The sequence below is a fragment of the Cajanus cajan genome, chromosome 5 (assembly GCF_000230855.2).
Source record: "Cajanus cajan strain Asha chromosome 5, NIPB_CcT2T_4, whole genome shotgun sequence".
Classification (NCBI taxonomy): domain Eukaryota; kingdom Viridiplantae; phylum Streptophyta; class Magnoliopsida; order Fabales; family Fabaceae; genus Cajanus; species Cajanus cajan.
The window spans coordinates 30,852,122-30,876,940 of NC_138521.1; the positions used below are offsets into that span (position 1 = coordinate 30,852,122).

General features: G+C 42.7%; 1 protein-coding gene across 1 annotated transcript in view; it reads left to right on the top strand.

Moving 5' to 3' along the window:
- The first annotated feature begins 9,198 nt into the window (after positions 1-9,198).
- Positions 9,199-24,819, top strand: part of LOC109788346 (uncharacterized) — a 28,492-nt gene continuing 12,871 nt past the window's right edge. Inside the window, exons 1-2 of the mRNA XM_083074397.1 lie at positions 9,199-9,543; positions 9,717-10,325. Of these exons, the coding sequence (XP_082930523.1) occupies positions 9,199-9,543; positions 9,717-10,325 (954 nt within the window). The remainder of the gene's footprint in view (positions 9,544-9,716; positions 10,326-24,819) is intronic.

A 24,819-nucleotide genomic window follows, 5' to 3' on the forward strand; every position in this document is an offset into this window, starting at 1 on the left:
ACAGCAAAAGGGTAAGCTAGTGAAATTAAAATTCAACATACAATTATATGAATATCAATATGAATAACCACAGATACAGTTATCACACACTTGTACAGCTTACACCACTCAACGATATCAGCACCGCAATACGGCAATATCAGCACTGCTAAGCAGCAACAACAGCACCACTCAAGTGGCTATGACGGCACCGCGCAGCGGCAACAACAGCACCGCCTTAGCGGTTAGAATCAACACCACATGTGTGGCTAACAACAGCACCGACTTAGCGGCTATAATATCACCCAATCCAGCAAAGCTCAGCACAGCACAGCACAGCACAACACAACACAGCATAACACAGCACAGCCATTCAACAAAATTATTATTTTCTACAATTCAGCCCAACAGTCTATAATTCTGCTATAGTGTATAATTTCTCTTATTAATCCATTGATTCCAGCTCAACAATACACCTCTAATACAACTAACATATATATATATCTCAGCTTTATCCCCTAGTTATCACAACATATTCATCAAATTCAACTTGGTTCAGCATATAACATCATTGATTAACAATTTCGGCACAACTCAACAGCCAACATCATATAGATCATCATCTCCTTGCGAGACTCAACCCGAGAGCACCAAGGCTCTCCCGCGCCTGGCGCAATTCCAAATTGCGCCCAGCGCCTGCCTGGCAGAGACTCAAGGAGCCTCGTGCGCTCAGCGGGGCCTAACCCGCGCCCAGCGTGGGGAAGGCAGAGACCTACCAAGGTCTCGCGCCCAGCGCAATTCGCAATTGCGCCTGACGTGCTCTTGGCAGAGACTCCCAAGGAGCCTCTGCGCCCAGCGAGTTCAAGGTGCGCCTAGCGCGACCCAAGTATCCCCAAAAAACATGTTACTCTTGATATCGTGCCCAGCGCAGCTCGAGCCACGCCCGGCGCGGGCCAACCAGAGACTCCCATTTACAATCTCGCCCAGCGCACACAGCCTTGCGCCTGGCGGACTTGCCTAAACAGAGTCTCCTGGTGGTCGCGCGCCCGGCGCGAAGAACAACGCCCAGCGCGAACTCATCAGTAACTCTCCCAAGTTCGAAAAATTCCCAAAACCTGCAAAATTTCACAGCAAACTCACATGCAAACAGTTCAAAATGCTACATTTTCATCAAGGAGCTCGAAAGTTCCAGCTTTATACGCATGCAACAACAGATCAAAGAAATCCCAAATTTTTACTCCAAACCATAAAACCCCAAAACCCCCAATTTTTCCAGCAACCCAGCCAAAACACAATCAAATACCAGCAGCCAGATGAGTTCCTACACCCATTTTCCAGTCAAAAACGCAGCCAAAATACTAACTTCCCTTACCTCAGTTTTGAAGAAAATCCGAGTTTCGGGTCTGCGGAGATTGGAGAAGAAGAGAAACTTGAATGAAGAAAGGAGGAAATCTTCAGCTAGCCCTTGCCTAAGCTTGATCAGCACCTTCAGCTGCCAAATATCACCACAAGCAAGAGGAAGAAAAGGAGAAGTGAGAGCCTTGAGAGGGGAAGAGAATTTTTCTAGTGAGAGTTGGGAGGGGAAGTGTGTATATACCAGCCACGGGTCTCATAGAGGAGGCCAGCTGAAGCCTTAAAATATCAGTCCAGCTTGGAGAGGCTGAGCTACGAAACTACTTCAACAACAAAGAGGGTTACCTGACCTTAGAGGAGGCCAGTTGAAGCCTTAAAATATCAGTCCAGCTTGGAGAGGCTAAGCTACGAAACTACTTCAACAACAAAGAGGGTTACCTAACCTTAGAGGAAGCTGGTTGAAGCCTTAAAATATCAGTCCAGCTTGGAGAGGCTGAGCTACGAAACTACTTCAACAACAAAGAGGGTTACCTGACCTTAAATGAGGCTGGCTGAAGCCTTAAAATATCAGTCCATATTGGAGAGGCTGAGCTATGAAACTACTTCAACAACAAAGAGGGTTACCTGATCTTAGAGTGGGCTGGCTAAAGCCTTAAAATATCAGTCCAGCTTGGAGAGGCTGAGCTATGAAACTACTTCAACAAACAAAGAGGGTTATCTGACCTTAGAGTGGGCCGGCTGAAGCCCTAATTATCAGTCCAGCCTGGAGAGGCTGAGCTCAGAATATACTCCCTCTTTAACAAGCTACAAATAAAGAAACACACTACCATGAAACAACGCATAAGCACCAAAGAGATAAAGAGAATACCTAGACAAAATGTATATATCTTTACTTGCCTTTGGAAAAGCAACACATTACTATTCCAAAGGACAAGTAAAGAGGGGCAGCTGTAGACACCCAATTTCGTCCGGGGGCATACAAACAAGGAAATGGACCTCTGTTATATGAAGGGAAGGAGCTCCCAAAGCATGCAAACAACAAGATAGGACCTTAGAAGGCCTAAAGCCCAAATAAATTGGTTTTAGTGGCCTGGAATGGGTTGTTCCAAAATCAGAACGGGTCGTTCCAAGCCACAAAAAAAGGCCTAAAAACCTACTCTGGAACGGGCTGTTCCAAAACCAGAACGGGCCGTTCCAAACCACGCAAAAGGCCTAAAAATAATAGGCTGGAACGGGCCGTTCCTAAGTCAGAACGTGCCGTTCCAAAATTGGAACGGGCTGTTCACCTTAACTACAATGGGTCGTTCCCAAACCGGAACGGGCCATTCCAAGTTATGAAAAAGGCCTAAAAACCCTTCTTTGGAACGGTCGTTCCAACCTAACCAATTATGTGTTAATCCCATCGCTGGAACGGGTCGTTCTAGTTTCAGAAAGGGCCGTTCCAGTTACAAAATTAACACGGAACGGTCAGATCTAGAACGGGTCGTTCCGATTTTGGAACGGGCCGTTCTGGACCCTTTTTGATGCTTATAAATAGACAGCTTGGGCACAGTTTTCAGGACCCCAAAAATTTCTTCCAAGACTCCTTAGAGCTCAAAATTTCTCTCTCTTTCTCTTCTATTGTATTTCTTGAGATTTTTGAGGCATATTGTAGTGTGAAAGGTTGCCATAAAGCACCTTCTCCATATTTGAAGATTCAATAGAGCTTGTTCAAGAGGTATTTCAATTAATCTTTTTTTTATATCTTTTATTTCTTATCTTTATCTCTATTTTTTATTTATAGCAAACGCAATCATGTAAATATTTTATGATTAGTCGTATAATTTGAATTTTCAATATGTAAATAAATATTAATAAAGGGGATTCAATATTTAATTTATTAATTCTTATCATGTTAACTTCATCACAGGGTACCGATTGAGGGCGTTGTAGGGGTGCTTAATACCTTCTCTACACGTAACCGACCCCCGAACCCAATTCTGGTTATCAAGTCCATTATTGGATCTTTAAAAACCCTTTCTTTTTCCAATGTTTTGAGTAAAATATTGGTGGAGACTCCATGAACCTATTTTCAAAACCATTAATTAAGGATTATTCTGGTGTCCGGGCATTCCTTAATTAAAGAGACTTTTAAAAGGATGTCTAAACCATTAGTCGCGAGATCGAAAATTTCGGGTTGCGACAGTGTATCACCTCAAGGAACGCCTGTGTGGTTAATGAAGAAAATGAATAGGAGCATGACGCTATGTGTAGACTACCGTCAACTTAATAAAGTTACCATTAAGAATAAATATCCTTTTGCCTATGATAAATGACCTTATAGACCTACTTGTTGGGGCTTGTGTGTTCAGTAAGATAGATTTGAGATCAGGTTACCATTAGATTCAGATGAAGTTTGAGGATATTCCAAAAATTGATTTTAGGACTCGTTATAGGCACTATGAGCATTTAGTTATGGCTTTTTGGTGTGACTAATGCACCCAAAGTATTCATGGAGTACATAAATAGATATTTCACCCATACCTTGATAGGTTTGTAGTAGTTTTCATAGATGACATCCTTGTATATTCTAAGACTAGGGAAGAACGTATTGAACATCTTAGGATGGTATTGCAAACCCTTAAGGCTAAGCAACTATATGTTAAGCTATCAAAATTAGTTGGACCCAGGATTTCTAATTAACTCGCACTACCCTGAATGGCTTGCAAATATAGCACTAGTATAGAAAAAGAATGAGAAAGCTTGAGTCCGCATAGATTACCGAGATTTGAACAAAGCAAGTCCTAAAGATGACTTCCCTCTACCACACATTGACATGCTAGTAGACAATATTGAGATAAATACCATCTTTTTGTTTATGGAGGGATATTCAGGGTATAACCAGATTAAGATGGTTGTTGAGGGTCGCGAGAAGATATCCTTCATCACACCTTGTTATGGAGGTCCATGGACCAAGGGCCCAATCACTAGGGCCATCAAGAGAATGAATGAAGAATGGGCCAATAATCAAGAAAAGCCCATAGTTCTCTTTAGTTGGGTTATACACTAAAGCCCATGTAGAATAGGGTTAGCCCATTGGGCTTGTAATTCTTGTTTGTGGGCCTTGTATTTTGGCCAAGTAGCATAGGATTTTGGGCCTTGTAATTTTTGGCCATTTTAGAATTAGGTTTAGTTAAGCACATGTGCCACCTCATTTACATGTAATTTAGTTTGCATTTAGATGGAATTTGACCCATGTGACCGGCCAAGGGAGTGGCGCACATGGCATGACTCAAATGCCACTCAAATGCACACCAAATCACATGCACATGAGCCTAGCACATGGCTGGGCCCCAAAATTTGAATTTGAATTCAAATTTTGGTGCCTAAGGTTAACCTAAACCATACCATGGTTTATTTTAACCTTAGTTTAAGGCTAGCTTATCCAACACACTTTCTAGGCCTATATATTCCATATGGCCATGAACTTGTAATCACTTTTGGCTTGAATGAGAATTAATCTTGATATAGATTTTCCAATTCTCTCTCTGAAAGTCTCTAAGGAGATTTCTCTCCTCATAGCCTCCTTGAGCCTTCCTTTTAGGAGCCTTAGAAGTGTTCATCTTCTAAATCAAGAAGGTTAGCAAAAATTGGAAGCAACATTGCCTCTTCAAGCTTCGGATTCTCTCCTTGAGTCTCCTCAAGGAATTTGCAAGAAGAGGTTGAAGTGTATTCATTGAAATTCCAAGAAACTGGAACTCATCACCTTGGGGCACATTTTGCTATAGGGTTACACCATTTGGGTTAGAGAATGCCAAACCTACCTACCAGAGAGCCATGATGACTCTGTTCCATGATATGATCCATAAGGAGTTTTGAATTCTATGTGGATGACATGATCGTAAAGTCAAAAGGCGAGCATGCTCATCTTATCCATTTGAAAAATTGTTTAACCGTCTCTAGAAGTACCAACTAAAGTTGAACCCTGCCAAAAGTACTTTTGGAGTCCAATATAGAAAGCTCCTAAGGTTTATCATCAACAAGAAAGGAACAGGAGTAGATCCAGATAAAGTAAAAGCTATTGCAGAAATGCCTCCTCCTAAGAAAAAGAGGTTAGAGGTTTCCTTGGGAGAGTAAACTATGTTGCGAGGTTTATATCTTAATTGATGGATACTTGTGTGCCTATCTTCAAACTTCTCCAAAACAATCTAACAATGGAGTGGAATGAGGAATGCCAACAGGCTTTCGACAAAATCAAGTAGAGCTTAACTAATCCACTAGTGCTAGTACCTCTTGTCAACGGAAGACCTTTGATTCTATACATCACGATTCTAGAAGAGTCCATGGGATGTGTATTGGGTCATCAAAATTTGACGTCAAGAAAAACAACCTTTCTATTTGGTGATGGATGAAGAGACTCATGATCATCCATGGTATTTCGACGTCAAAAGATATGTAACACCCCATTTTTCAAAAATCTATTATTATTATTATATGATTTTTGGTTAATTTTTTTTATTATTATAGGGAAAAAATATTTTATATTATATTTAGTTATTTATTTATTTAACTATTTTGGAAAAGAAAAAAAAGTGGGTTGGGAAGAGAAGCGGGTTGGGTTAACTCGGCCCAGTGGATTATTTTAAGAAAGGGGTTATGTAGAGTTAACCCTATTTGCCTCATTTTTCATTCAAAAGGGTTAAGAGTAAAAGGAGAGGAGAGGAAAAACAAAGAGCTCTAAGGAGGAGTGCTTACGAACAATCTCCAATTGCATCAGAGTTATTTGGAATAACGTAATAAGATATGGAGGAAGATGGGATTTCCATATGCGTAGTCACAAGGGGGAATGGGTAGAAGGAGAGTTCCCTAGGATTTTTAGTAACTGTATAATGATTTCCATTTGCATGTTTGATAATCACAACAATTTTTGTATGGATTTATATTAGTTTTTATAGTGTTAATTATTGTAATTGTTGTTCTGGATGAGGGATAGGATTAATTAAAATGTGCCTATAGGTTAAGGTTCATGAATGATTGGGATTTTATAAATTGAAGAATGCTTTTTATGAAATTAATGCAATATAATGTGTTTTCATGTAATAGTGATGATTTCTAACCGATTGGATTGTGAAAATGTTAGTTGTATATCAACTGGTGAATTATGAGATGTTCTGTTTGGGTTTCTGGAATTGTAGAAAATTACGTTAATGTCGAGCTTAATTCCTCGTGTCGGGCGTGTCTTCATGGAGATGAAGGTGGAACCCGGAAGGTTTGTCCCTGATGGAATCATGCCTAGAAAGGCAAGAGGTGATATCTTGAAGGAACCAAGAGGAATGAGCTAGACATGAAGATTTGGGCCAGTCAAGGCCCAATGGGCCCAATGGGCTTGGAAGGCCCAAGTTGAGCTTCACATGGACCATCCCTTGATAAATCCATTTTTCTTATATTTTTTACATATTATATTAGTATAGGTTTCACATATTTTGGTCTTGTATTTTAGAACACATAGATTAGCATTTTTGGGCCATAGGCTTATTGGGCCTGTTTTTGGGCTTTATGGGCCTTTAGGCTTTTGGTACCCAATATTGGACTCATTTTGTTTCTTTTATTATTTCCTAATGTTTGTATATGTTTGGCCATTGTATTTAGGCCATTAGCATAGGAATATTGAAGGAATACTAAAATAGACCAAGAAGCTAAAATCTAGGTTTCATTTAGTAGTCATTTGAGATGCATTTGGATCACATGTTTCTTGCCAAGCATGGCTGAACATGTGCAACTCCAAATACACTTTAAATGTCCCCTAAATGACATTTAGATGCATGGCAGCCCCATATTCACGGACTAAGCACATGGAGCCTTGAATTTGAATTCAAATTTCCATTTGAAATTTGAATTTTTGGCTCTAATATTGGCTAGTGAAGTTAGTGCCACCTAGCTTGCTTCTAGGATCTATAAATGCTTGTTCCTTCACTCTTTGTAAACACTTTGAGTCATAATAGAGATTTCTGAATTTTCATTCAGTCAAGTCTCTCTCAAAGTCTCTCTCAAAGGTTCATAGCCTTAGCCTTAGGAATCCTAAATTCTAGGCTTAGTCCGTGAGCTTTCATTTGAGTTTCTAGCTAGGATACTTCCATCTTAGCTTAGGAATTCTTTCATATTTGATCTCCATTCTACATTCAAGTCCAGAAATCATCATCAAGGAAGAAAGGCCCGTGAGCTTGGAGGAGGCAAGGGAAGATCAAGTTTCACTTCACCTACCTACTTCCATCTATTTTAGTATTCCTTCAATATTCCTATGCTAATGGCCCAAATACAATGGCCAAACATATACAAACATTAGGAAATAATAAAAGAAACAAAATGAGCCCAATATTGGGTACCAAAAGCCCAAAAACAGGCCCAATAAGCCTATGGCCCAAAAATGCTAATCTGTGTGGTCCAAAATACAAGACCAATATATGTGAAACCTATAATAATATAATATGTAAAAAATATAAGAAAATGGATTTATCAAGAGATGGCCCATGTGAAGCTCAACTTGGGCCTTCCAAGCCCATCGGGCCCATTGGGCCTTGACTAGCCCAAATCTTCATGTCTAGCCCATTCCTCTTGGTTCCTTCACAATATCACCTCTTGCCCTTCTAGGCATGATTCCATCATTCCCTCCCTCTTGAAAATGATTTGTCCTCAAATCACGAGGATCTTTATGATAGATATCATGATCTACAATAATAAAATACCATACATGAGAGGTAACATGTTCAATGGGTGGAAATGGAGAATATATCCTAAGAGTAATCACCCTAGAAATGAAATTTACACTAAAAACACTATACTTTCTAAAGGTAGAAATAGGATCCTTACCTAGGCAAAGTCTATGTGTGTAAATAAATCCTAAAAATATGATTAAACTAAGACTATAACAATTGAAAGAGTTATTCCTAAAAACTAAAACATCTTGCCTAAGGTACCCTAAATAGTGACCTAGGCATTTCCTAAACAATTTTGGAGCATATTATTTATTAGATATTGTACCGTCTCAGCCGATTCCCGATTTGGCCTACTGTACCGTCTCGGCCGATTCCCGATTTTGCCTAACTTCACAGTCGGATCGGGATCCGACCTCACTCTCTCCTGAACCAGATCGGCCCTGTTCCGATCCCTCCCGCCTTTAAGACCCTCTCGGCCAATACCCGACCACTCCCTCGGTATGGGTATGGTCGGTCGGAAACTGATCGAAGCTCCTCGCGTCAATCAAGCGTTATCCAAATAATAATGGTTAAGGAGATCCCCATATTCACGGGGCCCGTGAGGCCCATGAACGAGAAAGTATAAAACCTAAAACCCTAAAGCTAAGAAGGCAGATTACACCCTTTGAATGCTCTGGCTTTGAGGCTTGACCTAGGAAAAAACCCTAGTAGAACTTTTGGCCGGAACATTTTGGTGCCCACCGTGGGGCTACGGTAAAACAATTCCTACGCCCCAAATCATAGAGAAGAACTAGCACTCTACCATGGCGAGAGGTGGCAATAACAACAACAACTCACAACCCCCTACCATGGAGGAGATGATGGCCATGATCAATGGCTTAAGGGAGGAGAATGCGCGTTCCAGGGAGAGAGAGGAGGCCATTCAACGCGAGAACGAGGAGATCAGGAGGAGAGCAGATGAGATGCAGGCCAGAATAGAAGCCAGTACCAGGACGGTGGAGGAGGATGTCATGTTGGAATTCCCTAGGGACTTTCAGCCTTTCTCAGAAGCCATAGAGGCCGAGGCCATCCCCAGGGATCATCGGATACCCCAAGTCGAGCCTTTTGATGGAACCAGGACCCCAGTCAGCATTTGACAGATTTCCGAGCCCAAATGTTGATCTGTGGTGGAGACATGGAAGTTCGCTACAAACTTTTCATGGGAACACTCAAAAAGGCAGCACTTGATTGGTTTAGTGGTCTCCCTGACCGATCAATCACCGACTTTGACGTCTTCAGTAGACTCTTCATGGCACAATTCGCCGCCAACAAGAAGAAGCCACCGATTACATCGGACTTGTTCGATCTCAAGCAGCAGCGGGAGGAGTCGCTGAAGGACTTTATGCAAAGGTTCAATGAGGTCGCATTGAGGATAGCATCTTTGGACGAAAGGATGGCTGTCATCGCATTCGAAAAGGGCCTGAGGTCTGGAGCTTTCGACATTGCTCTGAAAAGAGCAAATTGCCAGACGATGTCGGAGGTGAGAGCCTTCGCACTGAGTCACATTAAGACGGAGGAAGGACAGATTAGCAAAAGAGCAGCGAAAAGCCGAGAAGCGGGGGGCAGAAATAAGGAGGGAAATAAGTATCTCCGACCACGATCAGACCGGAGCAAACGATGTGACCGATACAACTTGAAGGAGGGAAATTACAGGTAGTTCATCATGGTGGTCGGGAGAGGGGCGAGTGGACACGCAACAATGACGAAGAGAAGTTTACTCCACTCAATGTTCCCAGGCGACAGATACTTCACGATGTCAACAGCGCATCACTGTTTGAGTTTCCAGCGGCGACGGAACGTCAATTGGGACCCTTTAAAACTGACTGGTGTCAGTTCCATAGAGCTCATGGACACCACACTGAAAATTGTTTCGTCCTAGGGAGGCAGATCGAGCGTTTGATCAAGGAAGGGCTACTGAAAGAGTTTGCGGCAAGGAAACAGGAAGGAGGTTCATCGGATAGGCGACATAGGCGCGCACAAGATGATACCAGGAGGGATAGGTGTAGAGAGAGAACTCCTCCTAGAGACATGCCAATGAAGGTGTCAGAAACCCACCAGCAACCCATCCACGAGGACTTCAATACCATCGCAGGGGGCTTCGCCGGCGGGGGAGCTACCTTTGCTGCCCGAAAGAGGTATACTCGGTCGGTCCTGACAGCATCAGAATTCAGGCGACCATTACAGCCTGAAATTTCATTCTCAGACTCGGATTACGAAGGAGTAGCTCCTCACGAGGACGACCCCGTCGTCATATCGACAATTGTCATTGTCGCCACCCGCCGAAACGGACATTGGCATTCGCGACGATGGTTGGACTCTTTTTAGTTTTGAAAAATGATGGATTGTTAGAACGACTTATTCTCAAACTGAGACCTCATCGAACTAACAATTTTGTTTAAATAATTCTCACCAATCCGTATTAATCCCAAACGGGACCCTCCATGGATTAGTGGTTTTCGCAAAAAGGGGTTCTTAGAGTCGCCACCAATGTTTTACTCAAAACATTGGAAAAAGACATAAGGCAATTGATTTTCGCAAATCAACTTTGGCCATTACAACCAGAGTTGGGTAAGGGAGTCGATTACGTGTGGGGAAGGTGTTAGCACCCCACAACGCCCCTTTCGGGTTCCCTATGACGGCTTATTTCATAAATAATAGCGTAAAATTACTAAACTACCCCTATTTATTAGAACGATTATAAGTAAACTATCTACATGATGAAAGCTTTAAACGTGCAATGCAACAATCAAAAAGCGATAAATGAAAGCGGTAAAAGAAAGGATTTGGAAAGAAACCTTCGAAGCGGGCTTTTATATATTCAAAAAGGAGTTAGGAGGCTTTTTGGTGCTCCTTCCCACTACACGTTCGCTCGCTCCTTTACCTAAAAATAAATATTAACTATGGAAATCAAAGAGATTTCCCTTCGACTTGTTCGAGTCTCAAGCTAAAGGCTCGTGAACTCAAGAACTTAGTCGGATCAGCTCTCGGAGAGATTTCTAGGGCAGAGAATAGCTCAAAAACCCAAGAATACTCAGCCAGAGGGTGGAGAAATGCTCCAAATGTGTGGAAGAACGAGCCAATGACGTCCTATTTATAGGATTGAGGCGCAGTACGACCTAAGGAGTCAATACGGCCCGTACTGAGTTTTTGAACTACAGTACAGCCGTACTGAATTCAGTACGGCTGTACTGAAGTTCAAAAACTTCAGTACGGCCGTATTGATTTCATTATGGCCGTATTGTAGTTCAAATGGCTCAGTACGGCCGTAATGAACCTCTAGGAGGGCGTATTGAACTCCAATCCTTACACACCCTTATTCTAAGCTACTCTAAGACTTCTAGACCTACAAAGAATCATCCTAGGGTCTTCCAGGAGTCCTTCCGGCTGACTTTCCTTCGGTCTTCGAGAGTCTTTGAGTCTTATTTCCGACCCGGACAATTTTAGGGGTCTACAGCTGCCCCCCTTTACTTAGTCGAACGGCTTTTTTGGTGTACCGGTTGACAAGTAAAGGAGTTGACCCAATTATCCGGGGAGTAAGCCATCCTTCCGACTTGTAGTGTCTTCAGGTGGGAAAATTGTTGAGTAGCCTCTCCAGGTTGAGTTTGCCCTCTCCAGGGTGAGTATTAGTCGTCGCCTCTCCAGGCTCGTGCATACCTCGGTGTTTCTGACGACCTCGGTAGCGTGAGTTTGCCCTCTCCAGGGTCTGCATGCCTCCGTGTTTCTGACGACGTTGGCAGCTGCATACCTCCGTGTTTCTGACGACGTCGGTAGCTGAGTATTAGTCGTCGCCTCTCCAGGCTCGTGCATACCTCGGTGTTTCTGACGACCTCGGTAGCGTGAGTTTGCCCTCTCCAGGGTCTGCATGCCTCCGTGTTTCTGACGACGTTGGCAGCTGCATACCTCCGTGTTTCTGACGATGTCAGTAGCTGAGTATTAGTTGTCGCCTCTCCAGGCTCGTGCATACCTCGGTGTTTCTGACGACCTCGGTAGCGTGAGTTTGCCCTCTCCAGGGTCTGCATGCCTCCGTGTTTCTGACGACGTTGGCAGCTGCATACCTCTGTGTTTCTGACAACGTCGGTAGCTGAGTATTAGTCGTCGCCTCTCCAGGCTCGTGCATACCTCGGTGTTTCTGACGACCTCGGTAGCGTGAGTTTGCCCTCTCCAGGGTCTGCGGTTTGCCCTCCCCAGGGTTGCATACCTCCGTGCTTCTGGTCACTTTGGTAGCGTGAGTTTGCCCTCTCCAGGGATTTGTGATGATTTTGTCTCCACAGTCCACGATGCTGCTTCGACGGTTGTTTTTGATTTTGGTGCCGCTGAGGGCTGGATAACGCAGGGATCCGTCTAGGGGATGTGCAGTTACTCATAGGTTCTTGTGTCCCAACTTTCCATTGCGTAGTTGGTGCCCACTGGGGAAATTCTGATTCCTTGGGGATGCAGACACAAAGATGCTCTTTCTGAGGTGAGCGATGCCTTATGATTGGCTGACGTTATTTCGACGTTGGTGAAGTATCCCGGTTATCCTTATTCGGGTGACTTTTTTGATTTTCTGGTTTTGTTGCCTCTGCGTAGGCTGTTATCCGCTGGGGGATTCTGTCGTATTGATCTTGATTGGCCTCTTCTGTTAGGCGGATTATCTTGATGTTCGGTGTTTGGCTGAATACCGAATTCCGCTTGGGGAATGGTTATTGATCTTTTCGGATTTTCTCTTTTTGAAGGAGTGCCTCTGAGTAGGCGAAGGGGGATTGAGGATCTTATGTATCCCAGAGTATTATTTAGAAAGCCTCTTCAGGCTTAGCTTCACTCGTCGCTCGAGTTGGAAAGCTATCTTCCACTGAGGAAGTCTAAGTCCTTTGACTCGGATATTTTGTTTGGATGATCATGCTTCCATTGGGGAATCTTGCTGATCTTGCTCTGATAGCTTTCACTGGGAATTCGGCCCAAGAGTGCAAGTTGAGATGTCTCTGGGGGGTATTATTTCGGCAAGCCTCTCCAGGCTCAGTTATTCTGTACGATTGTTGGATTTTCTTAATTTTTGCCTTTTTTGTCGATTTTTCGGCTTTTTCTGTTGGCTGCTGTCATACACAAGAAATTTTTCCTATTTTTCTATTTTATGCGACTGCCTCATAATAAGGTCTTTGAATGTGCAACTAATGTGTGTGATGCACAAAATGCAAGTTTAATCATTTTGTTAATGTTTTTAGAAAAATGAATGGCTCTCCCTATCCTCCTCTTCTTGGAGGAATTTCTGTCGTCGACGTGAGGGAGGATTTCTGTGAGCCTCTTACGCAGGAGATTACGGATTTTATAGGAACCCCTCCAACTTTCTTTATTGACCGATTATTAAAGGAATTTCGTACAATTTTTAAGAAACACCAATTTAGAGGCATAATCACAAGGTCAAGAGAAGAGAAATGAATAGATATTTTATTGATATTCACAAATGTTTTTACAGAAAGATATACAAAAGGAATTTCTGAAGAATGGCTGGCCAGGGTAGGCTATATACATTAGGCTTAACAATTATATCTGTAATTGTTGCTCTTACGTTCCCCTAATTGCTTCGGGTGAGATGCTTGAGCCAGGAGTGTAGACACTGCAAGACGCTTGCTTCTAGAAGATAATCACTTGAACCGCCTTTCGATTTTCGATTCAAGTGATCGTTGCTTGCTTTGTTTTTGTGTCTTATTCTTTTGCCCCTAATTTTTGCCTAGGACGTATCCTAGCGGGGATAAATTCGCCTTTATTTTGCCTAGTACCCTTGTACTGGCGGGCTTTTTATTTTGCCCTAACTTTTGCCTAGGACGCCCTTTTCGGGTTTTCATCCTAGCGGGCCTATGCAAGCAACGTCTTCAAGCATAGTATTTCTTTACCACGTCAGTGTTGACTGGGTATCGAAGTTCTTCTCCATCCATGTCCGTGAGGATCAATGCTCCTCCTGAGAAGGCTCGCTTCACCACGTATGGTCCTTCGTAATTCGGGGCCCACTTTCCGATTTTGTCCTTTTGAGCTGGTAGCAACTTCTTCATTACCAGTTCTCCCTCATGGTAGACTCGAGGGTGGACTTTCTTGTCAAAAGCCTTTTTTATCTTCCTCTGATAGGCTTGACCATGGCATATGGCGTTCAGCCGTTTCTCTTCAATAAGATTCAACTGGTCGTATCGGCTTTGAACCCATTCTGCCTCGGAAAGTTTTGCTTCCATGATTACCCTTAGAGAAGGTATCTCGACTTCGACAGGTAGAACTGCCTCCATCCCATAGACGAGGGAGAATGGAGTAGCTCCTGTAGATGTGCGTACTGAAGTCCTATAACCATGAAGAGCGAAGGGTAACATCTCATGCCAGTCTTTAAATGAGACAACCATCTTTTGCACTATTTTCTTGATGTTTTTATTGGCTGCCTCGACTGCCCCATTCATCTTTGGCCGATATGGGGAAGAGTTGTGGTGTTGGATCTTGAATTCTTGGCACAGTTCTTCCACCATTTTGTTATTCAAATTAGATCCATTATCAGTGATGATTTTATCGGGAATACCGTATCTGCATATAATGTTCTTCTTGATGAAGGATGTTACCACCTTTCGGGTCACATGAGCATACGATGCCGCTTCTACCCATTTGGTGAAGTAGTCAATGGCCACAAGGATGAATCTATGTCCATTGGATGCTTTCGGCTCGATGGGTCCAATAACATCCATGCCCCACATTGCGAATGGCCAAGGTGAAGCCAATACGTTGAGTAGAGTCGGTGGGACATGAATGTTGTCGGCGTATGCTTGACACTTATGGCATTTTCGCACGTACTGGTAACAATCCCTTTCCATGGTCGACCAATAGTATCCCGCCCTGAGGATCTTTTTAGCCATTGCAGGCCCGGGGATATGGGTACCGAAAACTCCCTCATGTACTTCTTTGATCATATTTTGAGCTTCAACTTGGTCTATACATCTCAACAAGACCGAGTCATAATTTTTCTTGTAGAGGGTTTCACCGACTAGCAGAAATCCCATGGCCCTTCTTCGGATATGCTTCTTGTCATTATCGTTGGCCGCATCAGGATATTCCTCTTTTGTTAAATATTGCTTGATGTCATGGAACCATGGACAATCATCGACAGCTTTATTTATCAGAAGGCAGAACGCTTGCTTATCGTGCCGCCGGATATTGATGATGGGCATTTCATGCTCACTATCCAAGGCGAACATCGACGAGAGCGTAGCAAGAGCGTCGGCAAACTGATTCTCCTCCCTTGGAATGTATTCAAAGACGACACTTTGGAAGAGATGTGTCAAATCTTTGATGTGCTCAACATATGGTATCAGTTTAGGATTTCGGACTTCCCAATCACCTCGTAGTTGGTAGATGACTAGGGCCGAATCACCAAACACTTTGAGCTTTAGGATACCATTGTTGATGGCTGCTTGGATTCCCAACGCGCAAGCCTCGTATTCAGCCATGTTGTTTGTATAATCGAAGTTGAGTCTTGCCGTTATGGGAATGTATTTTCCTTGTGGAGAGATTAGCACTGTGCCAATCCCTCGTCCAAGCATGTTGGAGGCTCCATCAAAATACATGGTCCACGCATCATCTTTAGGCTCTTCATGTTGTAGATTCATTATATCCTCATCGGGGAAATTATCCTGAAGGGATTGGTAGTCGTTGGTCGGCCCGTGTGCTAGGTAATCAGCTAGGGTACTGCCCTTGATGGCCTTTTGTGTGACATGTATGATGTCAAATTCTGATAACTGTACTTGCCATCGGGCAATCTTCCCAGTGATTATTGGTTTGTCGAACACGTACTTAATTGGATCCATTTTGGAAACCAACCAAGTAGTATGCCTAATCATATACTGCCTGAGCCGTTGTGTTGCCCATGCTAACGCACAACACGTCTTTTCTAATGGCGTGTAGCGGGTTTCATAGTCGAGAAATTTCTTGCTCAGGTAGTAGATGGCTCGTTCTTTCTTTCCCGTTTCATCTTGTTGTCCTAGCACACCTCCCATGGACTCATCAAGCACGGTTAAGTAGAGGATTAATGGTCTTCCCTCGACAGGTGGCACCAATACTGGTGGATTGGCCAAGCACTGTTTGATCTTATCAAAAGCTTGTTGACAATCCTCATCCCAAGATTCGGAATGATTCTTGCGCAACAGCCTGAATATTGGTTTGCACGTGTCAGTCAACTGTGCGATGAACCTTGCGACATAGTTCACCCTGCCGAGGAATCCTCTTATCTCTTTCTCGGTCTTAGGAGGAGGCATTTCCATTATTGCCTTCACTTTATCGGGGTCCACCTCTATGCCTTTTTTACTGACGATGAACCCGAGAAGCTTACCCGACCGAACTCCGAAAGTACACTTAGCCGGATTTAGCTTAAGCTGATACTTGCGAAGCCGGTTGAATAATTTTCTCAAATATTGGATATGGTCCATTTCGTCCTTTGACTTTGCGATCATGTCGTCCACGTATACTTCGATTTCTTTGTGGATCATGTCGTGGAATAACATCACCATCGCTCGTTGGTAGGTGGCACCCGCATTTTTGAGTCCAAAAGGCATCACCCTGTAGCAGAAAGTGCCCCAGGGTGTAATGAAGGAAGTTTTCTCGCGGTCTTCCACATTCATCTTGATTTGGTTGTACCCAGAGTACCCATCCATAAAGGAATAAAGTGTGTTCGTGGCTGTATGATCCACTAGTGTATCGATGTGCGGTAAGGGAAAATCGTCCTTTGGACTGGCACGATTCAGATCCCTGTAGTCAACACAAACTCTAACCTTTCCATTCTTTTTAATGACTGGCACGATGTTAGCCAGCCATTCGGGATACTGAGATACAACCAAGAATCCCGCGTCTAATTGCTTTTCTACCTCCTCCTTGATCTTTAAAGACCACTCGGGCTTGATTCGTCGGAGCTTTTGTTTGACGGGTCAAAACCCTTCTTTCAACGGTAACTTGTGCTCGACGATGTTAGAGTCCAAACCGGGCATATCATGATACGACCATGCAAATACGTCCTTATATTCCCCCAATTGGATCAATTGCGCCCTTATTTCATCACTGATATGGGTCCCAATGTTGACCTCTTTTATCTCTTGGCCCTGCCCCAAATTCACGGTCTCCAATTTCTCTTGATACGGTTGGAGTAGACGAGCTTCTTGATCTAGCAGTCTTTGCAGATCCGGAGAGATGGTCTCCTCATCACTGTCCAACTCAACCCATTCATCCTCAACTTTCGGATCCCGGTCGGAGCGAACAATCACAGACATAATTGTTTTATCGGTTCTGTTTTTGGTTTAGAATTATTAATGTTAATGAGAGAAAGAGAGAAAAGAATAAATGAGAGAATGATGTGTGAAAAATGCCTCTTTATTGATATGTATAAAAAACTGTACAAAAAAACCCTTATTTACATGAAAAGGATCTCATGATCTCGGGTACTGATCATGAGTCCCAAAAAGAAAAGAAAAATGTGGAGGGGCCCTATCGTGGCTTGCTCTTCTCTCTACTCCTGCTTCGGCAGAGGATTCTTGCTCACGTCGGGCGCTGTCGAATCAAAAGTGATCCACCCAGCATCGATAAGGTCTTGGACCTTATATTTGAGAGCTCTACAGTTCTCCGTTGAATGCCCTGGTGCCCCCGAATGGTATAGACATTTGTCTTGCGGATTGTACCAATCGGGGTAAGGTGGATCAATTTTCCTTGGTGGAATGTAAGCTAGAAGATGAGCTTGCACTAGCTTCGGCAGGAGGTCGCTATATGTGGTCGGAAGTTTATCAAACTTCTTAACAGGGTTGTACTGCGACTTTCCCGACTTCGAAGCGGAGGAAGATGAAGAAATAGTTACGGCGTTGACTCCTCCCTCCTTATTCTTCCCATAGGTCTTCTTAGCTTCAAATGATTGGGAAGGCTTAGCTAGCTTCCCACTTTTCAGCCCTTGTTCCACTCTTTCTCCAATGGTGATGATGTCTGAAAAGAGCGTTGTCGTGTTCCCTATCATCTTGTCATAATAGGGACCGGTCAACGAGTTTATAAACAGGGACACCGTCTCCTTATCCGACAGCGGGGGCTCTATTTGTGCCGCCAACTCCCTCCATCGTTGGGCGTATGCCTTAAAGGATTCATCACTTTTCTTACTCAAGGCTTGAAGATCGGACCTATAGGGTGTTAGGTCGATGTTATACTTGTAGCGCTTGAGAAATGCGTCGGCCAACTGCTTCCATGTACGCACCTGATTCCCATCCAGCTGCATATACCAGTTGAGTGCGGTGTCAGCCAAGCTCTCTTGGAAGCAATGGATTAAGAGCTTTTCATTAGTGGCATATGCAACCATCTTTCGGCAATACATGGTGAGATGACTGTCGCCACCGGCTCGAAACGGGCTTTCGGCATTCGCGAAGGATGGTTGGACTCTTTTATTTGTTTTAAAATATGGATTGCTAGAATGACTTATTCTCAAACTGAGACCTTGTCAAACGAGCAATTTTATTAAAAGGCTCACCAATCCATGTTAATCCCAAGCGGGACCCTCCATAGATTAGCGGTTTTCATAAAAAGGAAGGGTTCATGGAGTCGCCACCAATGTTTTACTCAAAACATTGGAAAAAGAAGTTTAAGGCAATCGATTCAAAAATCGACTTCGGCCATTACAACCAGAGTCGGGTAAGGGAGTCGGTTACGCGTGGGGAAGGTGTTAGCACCCCACAGCGCCCCTTTCGGGTTCCCTATGACAGATTATTTAAAAATAATAGTGCAAAATTACTAAATTACCCCTATTTATTCTAAGCAATTATAAATTAACTATCTACATGATGACAGTTTAAATATGTACACACAGAAAGCGGTAAAAGAAGGGACTTTGAAGAGATAAACCTTTGAAGCGTGCTTTCTTATATATCTTGACAGAAATTGGGAAGCGTTTTGGCGTTCCCTCCCTCTATAAGACCGCTCGCTCCCTTCTATAAAATTTTAACTATGGAAATCCAGAGGATTTCCCTTCGACTAGGTTCAAGACTCAAGCAAATGGCTCGTGACTCAAGAACTTCGTCGGATCAACTCTCCGAGTGATTTCTAGGCAGAGCACTGCTAAAAAAAACCCAGAATACTCAATGTAGACCCCTAAAATTGTCCGGGTCGGAAATAAAGCTTGAAGACTCTCGAAGACTGAAGGAAGATCAGCCAGAAGGACTCCTGGAAGGCCCTAGGAGGGTTCTCTGTAGGTCTAGAGGTCTTAGAATAGCCCAAAATAAGGAAGTGGAGGGAATGAAGCCCAATACGGCCGTACTGAACTTAATACGGCCGTATTGAAGCTTCAATACGGCCGCAGTGAACTCAATACGGCGTATTGAAGTTTCTGAAAACTTCAATACGGCCGTACTGAAATCAATACGGCCGTATTGAAGCTTCAATACAGCCGCATTGAACTCAATACGGCCGCATTGAAATTTTTGAATTTCAATACGGCCGTATTGAACTCAATACGGCCGTATTGAAGTTCAAAAATTTCAATACGGCCGTATTGCTTCTGTAGGCCGTATTGCGCCTATTCCCTATAAATATGACGTCAATTGGACGTCATTCCACACTTTTTTTGATAGTTTTAACCCTCTCCTTGAGTATTCTGGGGTTTTTGAGCAGTGTTCTGCCCTAGAAATCACTTGGAGAGTTGATCCGACAAAGTTCTTGAGCCCCGAGCCATTTTGCTTGAGGATCGAACCTAGTCGAAGGGAAATCCTCCGGATTTCCATAGTTAAAAGTTTTTTAGGAAGGAGCGAGCGAGCTTGTAGAGCGAGGGAACGCCAAAAAGCTTCCCAGTTTCACTCAATATATAAAAGCACGCTTCAAGAGGTTTCTTCTTAAATCCTTCCTTTTACTGCTTTCTGTGTGCATATTTAAACTGTCATCATGTAGATAGTTAATTTATAATTGCTTAGAATAAATAGGGGTAATTTAGTAATTTTACGCTGTTATTTTAGAAAATAATCTGTCATAGGGAACCCGAAAGGGGCGCTGTGGGGTGCTAACACCTTCCCCACGCGTAACCGACTCCCTTACCCAACTCTGGTTGTAATGGCCAAAGTTGATTTGTAAAAATCAATTGCCTTATCCCTTTTTCCAATGTTTTGAGTAAAACATTGGTGGCGACTCCACGAACCCCTCCTTTTTGCGAAAACCATTAATCCATGGAGGGTCCCGCTTGGGATTAATATGGATTGGTGAATCATTTAATAAAATTGCTCGTTTGACAAGGTCTCAGTTTGAGAATACGTCATTCTAGCAATCCATATTTTTAAACAAATAAACGAGTCCAACCATCCTTCGCGAATGCCGAAAGCCCGTTCGGGCCGGTGGCGACAGATGGCGACTCCACTGGGGAAGCCTCGAGAGTCAGTCCCATTTAGTGACAGATTATTTTTAACAAATAATAGTTAAAATTACTTCATTACCCCTTGCTTGTATGATAACATGCTTTATATATTTGGCTTTAAATAACTGTTGTTTGTTTAAATTTCCGCAATTGTTTGAAATAAAAATTGCACACAAACCTTTGCACACAACAGTTCCCTCTATACCCGGGGGCATGAGTGGTAATCCATAGGGAGTGGATGTTAGTACGGCCGGTTGAATGGGTCTATAGGAGCCTACGAGACCGTTGTCGGAAAAACATCACTCAAGGTGATAACCATGAACTTGAGTCCGACAGTGCGTTGGAGCTTTCCATCGACTTACGACGAGAGGAATTGGGTCCCTATAATGGGGGCACCTTGGGGGCCTCAGACCGGTGAGAACAGTTAGATCCACCTTGAATATGCACTTTTCTGCAGGATACCCCCACCTCGTGATTCGCTCGTGACTGTTCGTGGATGAGTGAATTGTTTGTGCATTGTTTATGTGAAATTGTTTGAGCATACATTGCATTTCTTTAAACATACAACATTCCTATTCTTTTAAAATAAAAATAAATAGGAATAAGGATCTTCCATTGCATGGTGTTAACATCTACCTTCATCACATTCATATAGGTAGTTTCCCTTTTCACCCAAAAATACAAAAAAATATAATAAATAAAAATACCCAAAAAAAAAAAAAAAAAAAAAAAAAAAAGGGTTATTTATCCAAACCAAGCAATATCATGCATCATCTTAGGAACATCCTAAAAACATGATAATGCTTAGTTGAATAAACACTATGCATGCATATCCACCACCATCATCTCATATCATGCATATAGATCATGGAGGGATCTAGGAGTTATTCATTTCATACATCTCTCCTAGTATTCCATTAATAAATATTAATAAAAAGAAAGAAATAATCGATGCGTATGTTCAAAGAATGGATCGCACGCCGTTCGTTATCAAGTGTAAGCCAACAACCATGCCAAGCGAGCATACGTCAACTCCGTTGTTGGTAATCAGACAAACAAAGGGGAAGGTCCAACACCATTAAGGATCACAGTTCCAAGGCCTTTCCCTTGCAAATCAAATAAGGCTGTGCCGTGGATATACGACATCCACTCTTCTGCCGACAGCGATATCTCCAACATCGCTGGACTTGGGGGCATAACTAGGAGTGGCAGGATCTACACTCCCGAAGATCTTTATGATAAAGCCCCCAAGAATAAAGAAAAAGAAGAAAAGAAAACCGAGGAAAAAGAATCTGAGGAGGAGACAGACGAGCTGTTAAAGTATATCCGACAGAGCGAGTACTCCACCGAGGATCAACTTCATAAGACGCCAGCAAAGATTACGCTGTCGTCGTTGATCCGAAGCTCCGAACCGCATCGACAAGATCTATTGAAAGTCTTGAACAAGGCATATGTGTCGCACACTATCTCCCAAGACGAGTTTGAGGGGATTGTTAGTCACATCAAGGCTAATGACCACCTCACCTTCATCGATGAAGAAATCCCCGCCGAGGGATCAAACCACAACAAGCCCTTGCACATCTCTATAAAGTGCAAGGAGTATCACATCGCTAAAGTCTTGGTAGATAATGGATCTTCCTTGAACGTAATGCCAAAAAAAAAAAAAAAAAAAAAAGCGCTCGAGCAAGTGGCAATCAAGGGAATCCAAATGCGCCAACAACATGATCGTTCGAGCCTTCGATGGATCTAAAAGAGAAGTGGTGGGAGAGATCAATCTTCCAATCCAAATTGGACCCACTATCTTTAATGTCGAATTCCAAGTGATGGACATTACTCCCGCATACAGCTGTCTCCTCGGCCGACCTTGGATTCATGATGCGAAAGCTGTACCCTCTACGCTCCACCAGAAAGTCAAGTTCATAGTGGGTGACAAACTGGTGACTGTACAAGCTGAAGATGACATACTCATCAGCAAACCATCCACCATACCTTACGTGGATGCAGCGAAGGAAGCTTTAGAAACCGCCTTCCAAGCATTGGAAATCGCCAATGTCGAAACGTTTCCCCGAGAAATGAAGAAGGCAGCCTCCATGCTCACCAAGAACGGATACTTGCCAGGACAAGGATTAGGCAAGGACTCCCAAGGAATCCCGGAGCTACCCATTATCAAGGATAATCCGGGGAAACAAGGGTTAGGATACAACCCTAACAAAGATCAAAGAACGAAGAGGAATCAAGATCCTTCTCGACGTTCTTTAAGCCAGATCTTTAGGAAGGCCGGTTCACAAGCGTCAAGGCCGGTCGTCGTCGTCAAAATGTTTTTTTCCTTCCGATAGGGATGTATAGACTCAGTGACTATTAGAGATCACTCCTCGGGGACAGCCCGACCCCCGAGCCTCGATAGGGCACATGTTTCCATTATGATTATAATAAAATCATTCTTCATTAATTCTTTATTGCTTCTTTTCTCGCTTGCAATAAAATTCTAGACCACATTATTTTAACCCTGTTTGAATAAACATGAATGAGGTTAAAATCATCTTAATAAAAATAAACCCACATCATTTTTATGTGGAAGTGTGTGTGTCAACTTGGAGCACCTTTTCTTGGCCTCAATAAGTGCCGTCATGGATAAAAAGAAATCCATTCAGGACAAAAATCCTAAAAAACAAAAAAGCTCGGCAGGAAACCCAAAAAGGGGGCTGCACAAAAATAAGAGCAAAAGACCCGCTAGGAATCCCACAAAAGGGTGACCTAGGCAAAAATTAGGGTTACAAAATAATGAACAAAAACAAAAGCCCGCTAAGACATCACAAATGGGTGTTTTAGGCAAAAGTTAGGGCCGTCAAAAAAAGAAAAAAAAAAAAACAAAATAAATCCATGATGGTACCATCAATTGAATTCAACAAGGGGCTCAAGAAAAGCTATCCAAGTTGTCAAAACACAATCATTAATAACAAAGATGTGCTTAACCTCATAAGTGTTTAATCGAACAAGCCTAAACACAATAAGCCTACCATGGCCAGCCATTCTTACAAAATCCATTTTTTTCAAAAATAAAATAATCCCCTCTAAAACACAAACTTTTGAAAATATATCCTTTCCTTCTTTTCTCTCTTGTCCCAACGATTTTTGAATAATCTAGTGGAAACATGGAGATATAGTGGTCAATAGGAGGGTTGACACATCTTCTAAAGAAAGGGAAGAATCATTTGGTTGATGACACCAAAATCAAATATGCATCATTCCTCGGTAACAGAAATCGGCAGAGCACAGTCCGTCTGGAGGAATGGCAAAATCCAAACACAAAAACGCATCGTTTAATTCTTTTGAAAAATGAATCAAATAGAATTAGGTGCATCATACTGCATACATGCATACAGATGATAGGTGTACTGGAAGATTACTTATTCTCTGTTTATTAAAAAAAAAACAAAAAAATATAAACTTCAGAAAAAACAATACGCCCGTATCATGTTCAGTACGCCCGTACCAAAATGAATAACGGCCGTATTGGCAATAACAGAAATCCTCCCTCACATCAATGACAAAATTCCTCCAAGAAGAAGAGGATAGGGGGAGCCATTCATTTTTTCCAAAAATAAAATAATTAAACTTGCATTTTGTGCATCGCGTACATTAATTGCACATTCAAAGACCTCATCATGAGGCAATTGCATAAAATAGAAAAATAGAAAAATTGCTTGTGTATGACAGCAGCAAACAAAATGCAAAGATTCAGAAAATCAACAGCGTCATACAGAATAACTGAGCCTGGAGAGGCTTGCCGAAACAATACTCTCTCAAAATAACTGAGCCTGGAGAGGCTTGCCGAAAGAATACTCTCAGAATAACTGAGCCTGGAGAGGCTTGCCGAAAGAATACTCTCAAAATAACTGAGCCTGGAGAGGCTTGCCGAAAGAATACTCTCAAAATAACTGAGCCTGGAGAGGCTTGCCGAAATAATACTCCTACAAAATAACTGAGCCTGGAGAGGCTCGCCGAAATAATACTCTCTCATAATAACTGAATTTAATTTCTTTAGCACTTTTAATTTCTGTACAGCAAAAGCCAAAAACATAAAAAAAGGCAAAATACAGAAAAAGCCAAATCAGAAGAAAAGGCAAAATACAGAAAAAGCCGAAAATGAAAAAAGGCAAGGATATAGAAAATCCAACAAACAGTTTGAACCGAATAACTAAGCCTGGAGAGGCTTACCAAAATAATACTCCACATCCTCCACAGTATGCAGAATAATTGAGCCTGGAGAGGCTCGCAGAAATAATACTCCCCAGAGGGAACCTCAGCTCAAGCTCACCGGAAAATCCCCAGCGAGAGCTATCAAAGCAAGATCGACGCAACCCCCAATGGAAGTGCGATCATCCAAACAGTATA